General features: G+C 43.7%; 1 protein-coding gene across 1 annotated transcript; it reads left to right on the top strand.

The window, feature by feature from the left end:
• Window positions 1–97: 97 nt before the first annotated feature.
• On the top strand, window positions 98–7,681 carry tent5d (terminal nucleotidyltransferase 5D). The gene is made up of 3 exons (XM_019258477.2): window positions 98–759; window positions 2,972–3,289; window positions 3,606–7,681. Exons 1-3 carry the CDS (start codon window positions 745–747, stop codon window positions 7,029–7,031), a joined length of 3,759 nt encoding a protein of 1,252 aa, XP_019114022.2. The 5' UTR covers window positions 98–744; the 3' UTR covers window positions 7,032–7,681.
• Window positions 7,682–13,903: the final 6,222 nt, after the last annotated feature.

Here is a 13,903-nt window from a genome sequence, read left to right as displayed (position 1 = left end):
GCAGCATGGATGACTCATACTGTATCTACTGATAGTCTGTATGGACACAGCACTGGATATAGCTAATGATGAAGTTTAAAAAAAATGTGTGTATATATATATATATATTGCCCCCAAAAATCTAAGATAGCCACTTAACCCAAACGCACTTCTGGCCTTAACTTTAGTGCAGCCATGGTAACATCTGATATTTAATCAAGTTTATACGACTAAACACATCACAGAGTGCCTCCTCACCCAGCTGCCTCCTGGCTCTGAATTTAGCTCGTAAACTTATTTTTAAGACGGACACACATGGTGGCACGTATTTATTATAATACACCTGTTACACCCCCACCAACCACCACAACAACACACAGCTCTAATATCATTGTGACCGTACACACACACACAAAGCATACACACACACACACACACACTCCCTAGTCATAACTGAATGACGGCAGGTCGCTATGGAAACTGCGTTACGCTCCGGGCGGCCGGAGGAGAAAACAAGAGCGCGAGGACTCGTTTCAGTCTTCATTTCAGCACCACGCGAGCTCCTGGACAGCGCCCGGATGAACTCGCGCACAGACTCGAGCCTCGTATGCCTTATAAGGGACAGACCAGCCTAACGGGAGCCGGTAGGGACCTGAAAAGCGAAAGAAAAACACATATAAGACACGCAGACACTCCGGACCTGAAACTCGGTGGATACTCGAGGTTTGATTCAACCGACAAGCCAGGAGCCAGTCGCTCCCTCAAATGTCACAGCAACAGGTAAGAACCTTCAGCTTTGTGAAGTTTGATAATTTACTTTTTTTTCCCTCACACCTATATACAATGTGCCTTTTTTTAAATCCAGGCACTCTACATGTGCCTCTTATCCTGCCAGGCACTTAATTGCGGTTAATTGCCCTCACCTTGTAGCCGAGAAGTAAGTAAGTGCGTGATTAGGTGATTGGACTGAAGATCAGCAGGGCAGAGAGTAATTCAGCAGGGATTTGGATCGGTTCCAGTACATTTTTAGGTACTAATAGACTGTGAAATAGTACAAAAGGTAAACTATAACCTCTAGTTAGTTGCTATTTAAAAAGTATTGTTAGGGCAAGTTTAGCTGTGAGATATATTTTGCAGGGTAATACAAGAAATACTGAGTTGTTTAACCATTGTTTATGGGATCTTAAGTGCTGAAGCTAATTAAATAGAAAAAATTATAATAAGTCTGGGACATATAGGGCTAAACTGAGTTTTATATCCACAAGACATACTTGTTCTTTTCCCTTGTATACTACTTTATAAAGCAGCCTAAGTTTACAAAGCATTATTGTGTGCGTGTTTTACTCCAGTGTATATGAGACCCTCTGTTTTGCTGCGTTTTCAATGGCCATAGATTATAATGTGAGCTGAGCCGATACGCCTGGATGAGTCACTCAGGCTGCAAGTTTGCAGAAGAGTGCGAAAGGGGAGGGGGAGATAACAGGGGCTAGCTGGGAAAACAGTCCTGCATTGCCTCTCTGCTACCTCAACACATTGTTTGATTCTATATATGATCAGTGTCACCATCTGGATCTGTATTTATCACCTTTTGGATGTATGATTGTGATTTTATTTTTGCAACTTGAGGCTCGGACAGATTCTGACTCAACTTATTTGTCCTCTGGTAGGCATAATCTATTTCTTTTTGAATGAGCTGAAGTGTTTTTGTAGCTTTACAGATGCTAAGAAGCAAGTGTTTGCTGAAAAGTGTGCAACATGAATTAGATTTACAATAAAAACTCCCTGTAATAGATTGTTTGTGGTTGTGGCAGACTATAGACCTCTGATGTCTGACAAACTGCCACCAGAAAGCATCCCATTACTGCTCATTAGTATCCCCATGTTTACCCTGCTAGTATTGACAAATCATAGCAATCAGTTGCATTCAGCTGTAATACTGAGTGACATCTATTGATGAAACCAAACAATAGATCTTAATGGGCTGCTATAAACCACACTCAAACCCAAGCACTCCCTGAAACACTTATGTGCACCCACAATCACATACTCAGTCACATAACAGAGACTCTTCTGGCTGACTCGGTTAGGCAAATATTTGTTTGGTTTATTGAAAAATATGTCTAGTTTGTACAGATTGATTGATGGGCATCTGGAGGCAGGGGCGACGTGCCTAACAACCAGGAGGATTACACATGTGAAAGTCAAACAGGAAAAAAAAAAAATTGGCTCCTATTAAATCCCACTTTGTTCCAATTTGTGTTCCAATTTGCAAAGGTGCTACATAAAAGCCTGCATGCGTGCACACACACAATGTCATTGTTTGTAATGTATACACATCATGTGCTGCACACACGGACACAAAAACAGATGCATGTCTTTAATTAGTGACGTTGCTGTGATTAATGCAGTCTGCTGGTGATGACTCATTCAGCTTAACCCTTGCTCCTCTGGTGAAAACAATCAAACAAAGATTTACTCTGCCTTTGCATGTCATTATTATAATTATAATTACTGCTATTACTATTGAGTATATGTATATTTTATTATTATTTTGTGCAGTGTTTTTAAAAGAACTGAACCAGATATTGTGTCTGACTGAGGTGGAGTGTAAATAAAAAGACTAATTGCTATGATAGTAGTCATGGCTGGTAAATATTATGTGTGATTCCAGTCAAACACGTCCTTTTTAATTTGTTGTGATCTGGTTGAGCAGTGGAAGGATATTTATGCAAAGCATATCTATGTGGATCGCTCCATGTGTCAGCTTGTCAACACAGCAGTTACATTAGCATTGTGGAAAAGCTGTCAGCCAAGCTGTGACTTGCAGACAGCAGACTGGCAGTGAGTGTGCATATGAGTGTGAGTGCTAAGTATGTGTGCGTGTGACAGAGAGAGAGAGTGAGAGAGACAGAAAGTGAGAGAGTTAAACACAGCACATTTGTTAGGGAGTTGTAATAAACTCTCATTGTCATCCTCCATCCCTCTCTTTCAGGGCAGCAGCAGCATGTCTAAAACCAAATCCAGTCAACGGTTCCACAGCCTGAATGCAGAGCAGGTAGAAGTCCTCCATCAGGTTTTGTCAGAGGTCGTTCCAATCCACGGCCGTGGGAACTTTCCCACACTGGAGCTGCGTCCTCGAGACATCATCATAGCCGTGCGGGCCAGGCTGCAGAAGCAAGGAATCGCAGTGAGAGATGTTCGTCTGAACGGCTCCACGGCTAGCCACGTCCTCGTCCGAGACAACGGGACAAGCTACAAGGACCTGGACATCATCTTTGGAGTGGAGTTGCCCAGTCAGGAGGAGTTCCAGGTATGGTTACTGTACTGCTTGGTTAGGAAAAGGAAGAAGGTTAATGTAATAAGAGTTGAGAATTAAAAGCTATAATTCTGCTGTATTATCCTTCAGTGCGACACTGAATCGCTATGGTCTCTAGGGTTTATTTTTTAAATGCTAGAATGATAATTGTGTTATTGTAATTATACCCATAATTATAATAAGTCTGAATTAAGGTACTGGTTTCAGTATTTTTAATTGCATTATATAGTAAACTAAACCACCAGAGAATATGAACAAAATTGCAGTCATTAGTTGTAGTTGTCATGTTGTTGACCTCTTCTCCTCCCAGGTGATCAAGGAGTCCGTGCTGGGCTGCTTGCTGGACTGCCTACCTGCTGGGGTCAACAGGGAGCGGATCAGCAGTGCTACAATGAAGGAGGCCTATGTCCAGAAAATGGTGAAGGTTTTCAATGAGCATGACCGCTGGAGCCTCATCTCACTCTCAAACAACAGTGGCAAAAACCTGGAGCTCAAATTTGTGAGCGTCCTGAGGCGGCAGTTTGAGTTCAGCGTTGACTCCTTTCAGATCATTCTGGATCGTCTCCTGGAGTCCTACATGCAGCAAGAATCACAGCACAAAAATAACACCGTTGATCTTAAGGACCAGTCTGCAGAGAATCAGAATAAAGACCCTAACTCTCTGCCCAAACAGGCCACTGCTCCAGAAACTGAGAACTCTACCACCAAGGACTTATCCAGCAAAGAGGAGGCACAGATCAGTGAGACACAACAGAGAGATGAGGTGCATGAAAAAGACTCCCAGACAGAGCTCTCACAGCAAACTGAACATTCAGACCAGACAAAGCACTCCAAAGTTGAAAAAGACGACAAAGAGAAAACACCTGTAGAGTTGAAAGACGTGTCAGAACAAAGAGACAACTTCAATGAGGAAGACTTCTCTGACCAGACATCCCTAAACATTTTGTCAGAAAAGAAACAAACCTCTGAGGAAACAAAACCACCAACTCATCTTGAACTCAGACACGAACCAGAGCCCTCAGACAAAACCAAATGCTTAACGGAGGTAGAACAGTCAGAGCAAACCCAGCCCACTGACGGCCAACAACCAGCACATACAAATCAGAAAGACCTTTCTGCCGAAAAAGAACAATCTGACCACACAAAACCCCCTGATGAACAGAAAGAAATCACGGAGCAGATGGGAGAATCCAAGCCACCTCAAACCTCAAACAAAACCCAGACGGAGTCTCTAAACCCGGTGGAAGAAGAGCACAGTACAGATGTCTGTAAGTGTTTCAGTGAGGATCAGAGAGGCAATGAGAAAGATGAAACACAGCATGTCTCTGCTCCAGACTCCAGCACATCTTCACATGTAGAGATACAGACGCAGTTATCAGATGAAAGAAAAGAAGAGATTGAGACAGGAGAGCAAGCAGATCAGGAAAATGATACTGAAATAAGTGAAGTGGCAGAAGATATTTTAGCATCAGAAGCAAAAAACATAAAAGACACACAGGGTATTGATTATACCTGCTCCACCTCTTTCATATCTTTTACACTTCAGAACACAAAGTCTACTGGCCCACAGGATACACCAGAGATTCACAGCACACTACAGACAGATTGCTCAGAAAAAACACCTAATACACTTGATGCCGTCAGCCCTCCAGATACTCAGGATATTTTACCTGCACCACCCAGCCTTGTTGCCGACAAAAAGACCTCCTCTTCTCCCTCTTGTAAGGCCTCAGAGAGACTATCTCACATGGTGGTGCTCAAACATTCCTCTCCCAAGCCTCCTCGGAGGATGTGTAGGAAGGTTGCCCCCAATCCTTCCCCCAGTCCAGTCTCTGAAAACGAATCTGTTATAGTGCCCTGTCTAGATCCAAACCCCAGCCCTAGCCCTGAACCTGAGTTAGCCTTTGACCCAAAGTCAACAGCTCCTAGTTCAGACCCTACAACTGTCCCAACAACCAGTATCTCTACTGAAACAAACCCAGGGCCTGAACCCAACCCTTCCAGTAACCTAGTTTCAAATCTAGACCTTACCTCAGCTCCTGATCCAGCCCCTGATATAATCTCCACCTCTGTTGTGGACCCTATGTCTGATTTACCAGAGCCATCATCGCCTCAGCTTATCACAGAGAGTTTAGGTGAGACAGATATTCAAAGTCTAGAAGAGACTCCATCTACACATGTGGCTTCTGATGAGCAAAGCCAGTCCTCCACTGAAGAAACTGTCCCCACACCCAGTCCCCCACAATCAGAGCCTCTCGACTCAGTGGACATGTTAGCTTCACACACTGATACGTCCAGCTCAAACACCCAAGAACCTGTACATACCTCACAAGTGGAGCTCAGCGATGAAGATGAAAACAGAGATTTACGGACCAAAAAGACAGACTTGAATCAGCCAAACTGCAGCCCACAAGAGACCACACTTAGTTCACCCTTCTCGTCCCAGTGTGTCGAAACTAATGTTTCCTGTCTCACCCCTCCCATACTCAGTCTTTCCCCTCCCTGCTTCACTCCCTCACCACCCAGCCTCAGTCCTCCCCCATGTCTGACCCCTCCGTCTCACTGCCTCTCATCTCCGATGCTGAGCACCGTCAGCCCTGCTACAAGCTTTAGCTCTCCACCCCTGAGTTTTAGTCCTACCTCATCCTGCCTCAGTACACCTCCTTACCTTACCCCTCCTATGCTTAGCCTCAGCCCTCCTCCACTCTGTCTAAGCCCCCCTTCCCCCTGCCTCAGCCCTCCCCTCCTCTGCCTCACTCCACCGATGGAGTCAGAGGACCTTGTACCTCAGGTATCTTCAGACATGGAGCCTTTGATACTAAACACAGACAGCGAGGAAGAGATTAAAGAGTCCTCCCCTCAGACAGGAATTCCTCTCCTACAGTTGGAGGATAAAAAAGAACAAGATAATATCTCATCATTGCCTCGGGTTGCAGAGCCTGTTTCTTTTCCAATCACAATCCCAAGCTCCACCTCACATGTGCTGCCTCCGTCTCAGTGTGGAGGCCCAGGGGAATCTGGCCCTCCAAAGGCAGATGAGGCATCCAGCTCTGTGCCTGAGAACAAAGGAGAGCTCCCTAAGGTACCCGTAGACATGCCTGAACAGAGCAACGGTCCTCAGGCATCTGGCTCGGTCCCTGCTGTCGAGGTCTTGGCAGAGAGCATGTATGGTGACTTTGAGGCAGCCATGGACCATCTACGCTACCGCCTAATAGCGACCAGGAACCCCGAGGAGATTCGAGGTGGTGGCTTGTTGAAATACAGCAACCTGTTGGTCAGGGACTACCGACCGGCCAGCGAGACTCAGATAAAGACACTGGAGCGCTACATGTGCTCGCGCTTTTTCATCGATTTCCCCGACGTGCAGGAGCAGCAGAGGAAGATCCTATCCTACTTGAAGAACCACTTTATCGGCGAGGAGAGAAGCAAGTACCAGTACCTGATGACGCTGCGTCGTGTGGTAGATGACAGCACAGTGTGTCTGATGGGACATGAGAGGCGTCTGACACTGAACATGATCACAGTGCTGGCACTGAAGGTTCTAGGAGAGCAGAACATTATCCCCAACACAGACCACGTGACGTGCTTCTACCAGCCTGCCCCATACCTTGCCGAGCACAGTGCCCCCTATTTAGCAGAACCCAGCTACTGCAGCTACTACATACCCCAAGGGGGATCAACTCTGCTTTACCAACCGTACCCCTTACACCTGCACTCACAGACTGGACTAGTATAAAATACACAAACACACACACACACACACACACACACACAATTACACAAAACACACAGTTGAGCAAGGGTGCTCGTCCTGAAGAAAGAGCCGGAGAATGGAAATATAATCCAGGGATAAACTGTTTGGTCTATAATAGACCTATGGGGGCGGGATTGAGTGGGTTTTTACAGTAAACTCCCAGAATACTCAGTAAGGTTCTAACATGATTATATATAATTATCTGGGCTTTGTGGGAAAATAATAATTCTTCAGATATTGTTAAAATTCCAGAAAATGCTGTATGCACTGCATGAGTCATAGCCCTTTGGTCTCCCTAGGAAACCAACCGTGCTGTTGACATTCACAGACATGCGCAGACACACACACAAACATGTACACACACACTCTCACTAACTCACTCACTCACTCACATACACAAAACACACTTCCAGGTTCTTGAATTCTTGTACACTCTTTTCATGTTCTTACTGTGTTGTTCTTAAATGGGTTTGTTCAGAATGTGGACCTTGCCTGTGGTTGATATTGTGCATGGATAAATTAGGACTGTTCTCTCACTGCCAAATACTGTGTGACTACTATGCTTCTTAAACAGTTTAATGTAACTTTGTTAATCCTTTACTAAAGGGGTGTATTCTGAAAAAAAATATATATATATATACAGAGGGACAAGTCTACCAGTGTGTACAGTACTTTGATTAGAACACACACATGCATGCACAACACATACACACAGATACATACACGCAAACAAACATACGTATCCTGTATGCACACAAAGTTAGACATGCATGAGTAGCTAAATATATATTACATCTTGAAGTCAAAGGCTTTTAATTTAATAAAAATTGATCTATTTTTGCAAGACTTTCCAAGATAATACTCAGTGGTACACAGACTGGTTAGTTCCTACAGAAAATGCCAACAATAATGCCTTTGCAATAGACTGTACAGTGTATTGATTACAGTATATCGTGTGCGGATACACTGCATTGTTTTCAGGTAAATTGTGTTAAGATGTAGTGCTTGATTCCTTTCCCTCGTGGAGTCTTTTCTGTAATCATGTGAAGTACTGTACCATCTAGTGTTGATTTATTTAATGTTAAAGTTTACTCTATGGAGGTGGTCAGGTTATAACCATCTTTGGGTCATCTCTAAACATGGCAAATCTGTCGAAACCGAAAGGAATTACATGTAAACTTTGTGTGATTCTTCTGAGCATGATTCCTCTAATTCCCGCAGTCAGAATCAACATGAAACAAGTTGGAATCCACCTCAAACCTGTTTTGAATCTAAGTTCAAAGCTGTGCAACAGCAACTATGACCAAAGATGGTTCGGTAGGGAAAATCAAGTGCCTAAATGTGAGACATCATTGGCATGTCTTTATCTCACTGCACTGGGGGTGTTAAACGGGGTGGGCCTGGGGCTGGGTTGGGTGTGTGTTCAGTTGTTGACCCCTGTTATTGCTGCCCGTTTTGATGTCTTCTTTAATGTAGTCCTTTGTTGTAGTTTATTCATGTACATTTTGATAAAAAAATAAAGGGGAAACTCAACAAACTTTCCGATGTCAGAGAAACTGAATTCTTTCAGCAGCAAACTTTCTTTTTTTTGCTCCATTTTCATTCACCCGCCTTCCACTTTTCCCCTGAACGACGTGTTGTGCAGCTTACGTATCCTCCCCATGATTGCGCTCTGCAATGATCCACTTAAGCGTGACTGTCAAATCACGATGGTGCCCGGGAGAGCGACCCAAAGCTGTGAAATTCTATCTGTGTGAGGCCTCTTATCACAAATCACCTGTCCTTTTTAGATGCGTTTGGACCCGAATGACGCACTCTCTACGCAACTAACCAGGCTCAACAATGTGTAAATGTGAGGAGAATATGGTTTGTGAGGTGTGAGACTGAAAGGGGAGACAGGAGAGGAGGGGGCCAGAGAGGAGTGTGTGTCTGTTCTGATGGGGATATATGTGCAGAGGCGGCATCAGGTGGTCACCTTCTCCAGCTAGTAATTGAAGAGACCTACAGTATAATGAAACAATAGGACTCCCTCCTTACTCCCTCATTGCCTCCGTCCTTTCCTCCCACTTTACACCACTGATAAGTCGTGGGCACAGAGGGAGGTGGGGCGTGTGATGACATATAGTGACACTGTCACACCATCTATTTACACATAGTATAAGCTTGTTCTCCGGGTTGAAAGCATGCAGCTCTCGGGGAGAGAAAGTGAGGAGCATGTGATCTAATGGGGTCTGTATCAGCGTCTTGCAGACCTCTGAGGCACTCTTGTCCACTCTGGGTTTCCATAGAGACAGAGACAGACAGCACAGTGGGCGCAGAGAGCATGACGAAAGACAGGGAAGACCCACACACCAATGAGGGGGCGAGAGATGAAAACAAAGAAAAAGGGAAAAAAAGAAGGTGGGTGAAATGAAACAGAAAGGTAGTGGACAGAGAGATGGATGATAAAATAGAGATGAGGGGGAGATGGAGAGTGAGAGTTATAGATAAAGCAAGGAGAAGAGGAGCAGGGGAGTTGTTGGGGGGGCAGAGCGTGGGAGGTTGTCAGGCCTTCAGTCACAGGGGAGTCACTGTGAGGTGGCTGCAGTGACGACAGCAGTGATGTTAGAGCAGGGGCATATACACACACACACATATGCAAGAGCGTGGACGCGCATACACGCACATCAATTTTCCTAATGGCCTGCCCACCCATCCGCCCTGAACAAACAGCTTCAAATTCACAGAGACCAAAAAGAGAATATCACCCACATATCTGTCTTTCTGTGGTGATACATTTGATTTGACTATCTCCTCAGTGTCATTTTATAATGTCTCATACAGGTTTGGCAGCTTGAACAAGCAAGTAAAAGGCTTTTTGTTCATATTTCTTCCAGTTAAAATAGATTAGTTTGTGGGCATATACAGCCTCTGCAGTATAGATGAAAATAAATGCATCAGTTTGAGACTTAAGGCATGAAACATGTTGCTGTTAATTGATATAATCATGGCTGACAGCCAGTTTATTTGATTCGTCCAAATGAATTCCTCTGTAAGCTTCTGTCAGACACTACCAGTCCCTTTAAAGTCTCATGTGGGAGCTGTGTTTCTTCTGAATGCCATGACAGTCACCACCGAACCTGCTATTAAAAAAAACACTTAACTCACTCACTAACAGCACCCATAATCATTTGTGAGGGTTTGCAGACAGACTTCTGAACAACAGGTAAGAAAACAGATCCATAGTATTCACCATTCATAAATTTTCATTCACTACAACCTCCCCCTCACCCCCCCTTAACCCGTACCACCCACGTCCTTTATCGCCCTCCTCCCCCCCCCTCCCTCCCTTTTTCACTGTGTGCCTCCCACCCACCTGCTTCCTTGACTGCTATGACTCAGTCCTCTTCCAGCTGAGGGTACAAGAGGATAAAAACCTTGATGTAAAAACAGCCAAGAAAACCATTTAACTCAAAGAAATAGAGCAATTGGCAAGGCGAGTGGCTGCTGCATCTTTAGTTCTAATGCCAAACACACATACCTCCAGTCCCCCCCCTCCTTCACACACACTCATTAGAAATATATACAAGCACACACACACACGTCACCCCCACACTGAAATTGAGGCGCTCTTACTTTATCTGCTAATTCATCCTTAACAGCAAAAAAAAAATGGGAAGGCAGTGAAGGAGTGTTTCAAAAATAGTTTTTCATTTCTCTAGATAGAAGTCTGTGTCGTCACGACTCTGTGACATGGATGAATGATTTCTTAAAGGTGAACCTGCCCAATACATACCATACATGGAGCGTGAATCAGAAAACCTTGAGGAATTGAACCTGTCCATCATTTTACTCTGGGGCAATTTCAACCCCTCTGTGTTCATTTTTGGCACAGACTGTACCATTATAACTCCTTTTTACATCAATCCAAATTGTGCAGCAATGCAGAATATAGTGGGAGACGATCCTGTTTGCTGTCTGCTTCTCTCTATTCAGGAACCTGTGGATCACCGAGACCTTACTTTATTAATTATGCAAAAACAAATGCAGCATAATGGATCATTATATTAGCCATGTGACAAAGACACACGCTTACATAACAGATAATCAATCAGGCAGACGGGAAGACAGATTGAGTTCTATTATTGTTTTTTATTATTTTCCATTACATAGTGCCACTGTGTGATAAGTTATCAATATCATTATTATTTCAATGAATATTCATAAACAAAGTGCCAGGTTAGTTAATTATTGTAAATTAAATTAATTCCACTGAGTATGCACATTAATCTTCTGCAGTCTATTAGCTTGAGCTTGAGTCTTTCATTTTTTGACAGAAAGCCTGTGTTAAAACTGAAGGTGTTGACTTTAAAAAATGTTATCCAGTTGCATAATGAAATCTGTTTTGTCTAATGTATTTGTTATCAGTGATTAGTCACTTTTAAGATAAAAAAAGATGTTTAAAAGATCTGTGATTTATTTTTCTTTCTCACATGAATCACCTCAGAATCAGAAAGTAGCTCTGTGTCATCATCTATAACAACTATGACAATAAAATAAGATTTACAGTGTTATATCAGTGTATATAGTTATACCAGTGTCTAATAACATCATATATAATAGTAATAAACTAGCATTTTTCTTTTTCATACTTAAAGTTTGTTTAGATTGTCGTTTTTTATTATACTTTTACTTGTAATTATGTGTTTTCGGTACTTTAGTAGTACAATGATCCGTGTACTACTAAAGTGATTCATCTGACTCTTATGCCTTTAACCTTATGACTGATGCTACAGTGTTTTTTTTATTCTCTGATTACTAATCCTGCCTGTGGAACATAATTGTTTGTCTTTTTTTTCTTTTATTGTATGAATAAGAGATAATGAAAGCTTGACATCATCAGCAGGTGAGAGCTGAGAGTCAGATCTGCGTGTCTGTGTGTTTGTTTTTCGGTCGCGGTGGGTGGGTGGGGGGGAGGAGTAGGGAGGTGGACTGTTTGTGTGTGCTGATGTTTATGCCTGTGATCCGTGGTGCTGCTGCTGTTTGCAGTGAAGCATGTATTAGCATGGGACTGGATGGAAGAAGGAGGGGAGTGTCTCTCACTCTCACTGTGTGTGTGTGTGTGTGTGTGTGTGTGTATGTCTACACTGATTGACGTCACAGACGCCCACTCATTTCCATCTTGTCTGCGTGTGCAGAGAGAATAGATCCCCATCTGCATCCAGCTCTTTTCCTCTCTTCCCCCCCTCCTCACTTCTCTTCTTTTTTCCTCCCCTCCCGGTACTTTCTCCTCTTCCTCCCTCCCCCCCCCTCTCTCTCACCCTGCCTCTTCCCATTCACTCGCTCCTGTGCATTTGTACACCCCCGTGGAGTGCAGCCAGCCCCGCAGATAAACAAGATAGTCACAGTACACAAACAGTTTAAGACAGCCAGACAGCAACATCCTCTCAGAGTAACATATTAGAGAACCTTGCCACTAAACATCTGTTCATTTCAAGCATCACTAAGGTCCAGTCTGGAGGGAGAATATTTGACTCTGGCTTTTTTCACACAAAATGTCAATGTGTACTTGTTGGCAACATGTACGTGTGCCTCTTTCTATCATACAGTGTGTGTGTGTGTGTGTGTGTGTGTGTGTGTGTGTGTGTAAACATGTGCAAAAGCGTGACGTTCTTTCCACAACAAATGCTCATCCACATTCACACACTGGTATCCCTGGTGACGACAGGACATCATTTAAATCACTTACTCTTAAAAGGTCATCCTGATCCTTTACGCACACACACACACACACACCTTCTTTGTACTATACACACCACACACACATATTAACACACATATCCAACCCTGTGTGCAAGAGTGATGTGGACAGTGGCTGTGGAAGGATGAGTGTGGGGAGGAGACGTGCGGCTGGAAATGCGTGGGATGACAGAATAGGATATGCACATGTAAAAAAAAAAAAGGGAAATGGGGCTATTTTAGTCAACATATCATAACCCATCAGGGAGTTAAAGAGGACAGGCTGAGGACGGGAGGGGGGGTTGATGTGCTCCCTTGTGATTTCTAGACAGTTAAGAGAGACAGAAGAGGATGAATGAAGTGCAGGCAGACTGGCAGATGGTCAGACAGACAGTTAAGCGGGCAGACAAGCATTCAGATCAGGCAGGGCAGGCAGCAAGCATGCACAGATGAAGGAGAAAATGATATTGGAGTAATTAGCTCTTTGATGTCAGAATGCCTGAACAGTGTGTGTACGTGTGTGTGTGTGCATTTGTTAACGAGTCAGAGGCCTGATCACAGGAGACAGGATGAATGGACGAATCAATGAAGGTGTAGGAGCTGATGAATATCACAAGGCGGAAGATTAAAGAAGGTGGTGCAGAAAAGAGAGAGAGGCTGAGATCAGAAACTTTATGTCTGATCGATAAGCCTTAATGTATTTTCTTTAGTCTGATTCGTCTGGCGGAGGTGGAACACGGGTTAAATAGAAAAAGCATCAAAGAGATGATGCTGACAGAGGATTTTAGGAAAGTATGATTGGAGACGTGAATGAAAGAGAAAAGCCTGTAGGGATCCACAGTGATCTGTTTGAAGTGCTTTTTCGTGATCAAATCAATTCCTAGAAATATACCCCAGTATGACATAATAACGCTTTCAATACAAGAGTTATAAATTGTAGGATTAATCAGAGCCCCCCAGGCTGCTATAAGCAGAAAAGTCCTCTGTGTGTGTGTGTGTGTGTGTGTGTGTGTGTGTGTGTGTGTGTGTGTTTGCAGAAATAAAAAAAATAAGACAACGCTGCCATCTAGTGGTGGCACGGCGCAGTAACGCTTTGCACACAACAAAATATCGACAAAATGGAGCCCGGTACTCGG

This window comes from Larimichthys crocea, chromosome I (assembly GCF_000972845.2).
Source record: "Larimichthys crocea isolate SSNF chromosome I, L_crocea_2.0, whole genome shotgun sequence".
NCBI classification, from domain to species: Eukaryota; Metazoa; Chordata; class Actinopteri; family Sciaenidae; genus Larimichthys; species Larimichthys crocea.
The sequence above is the reverse complement of the archived record's forward strand: the minus strand, read 5'-3'. Positions and strand labels throughout refer to the sequence as shown.

Excerpts from the sequence above, each read along its gene's own strand:
- tent5d (XM_019258477.2), top strand. Across the intron at positions 3,290-3,605 it reads CCAGTCAGGAGGAGTTCCAG|GTGATCAAGGAGTCCGTGCT; the intron begins GTATGGTTACTG and ends TTCTCCTCCCAG.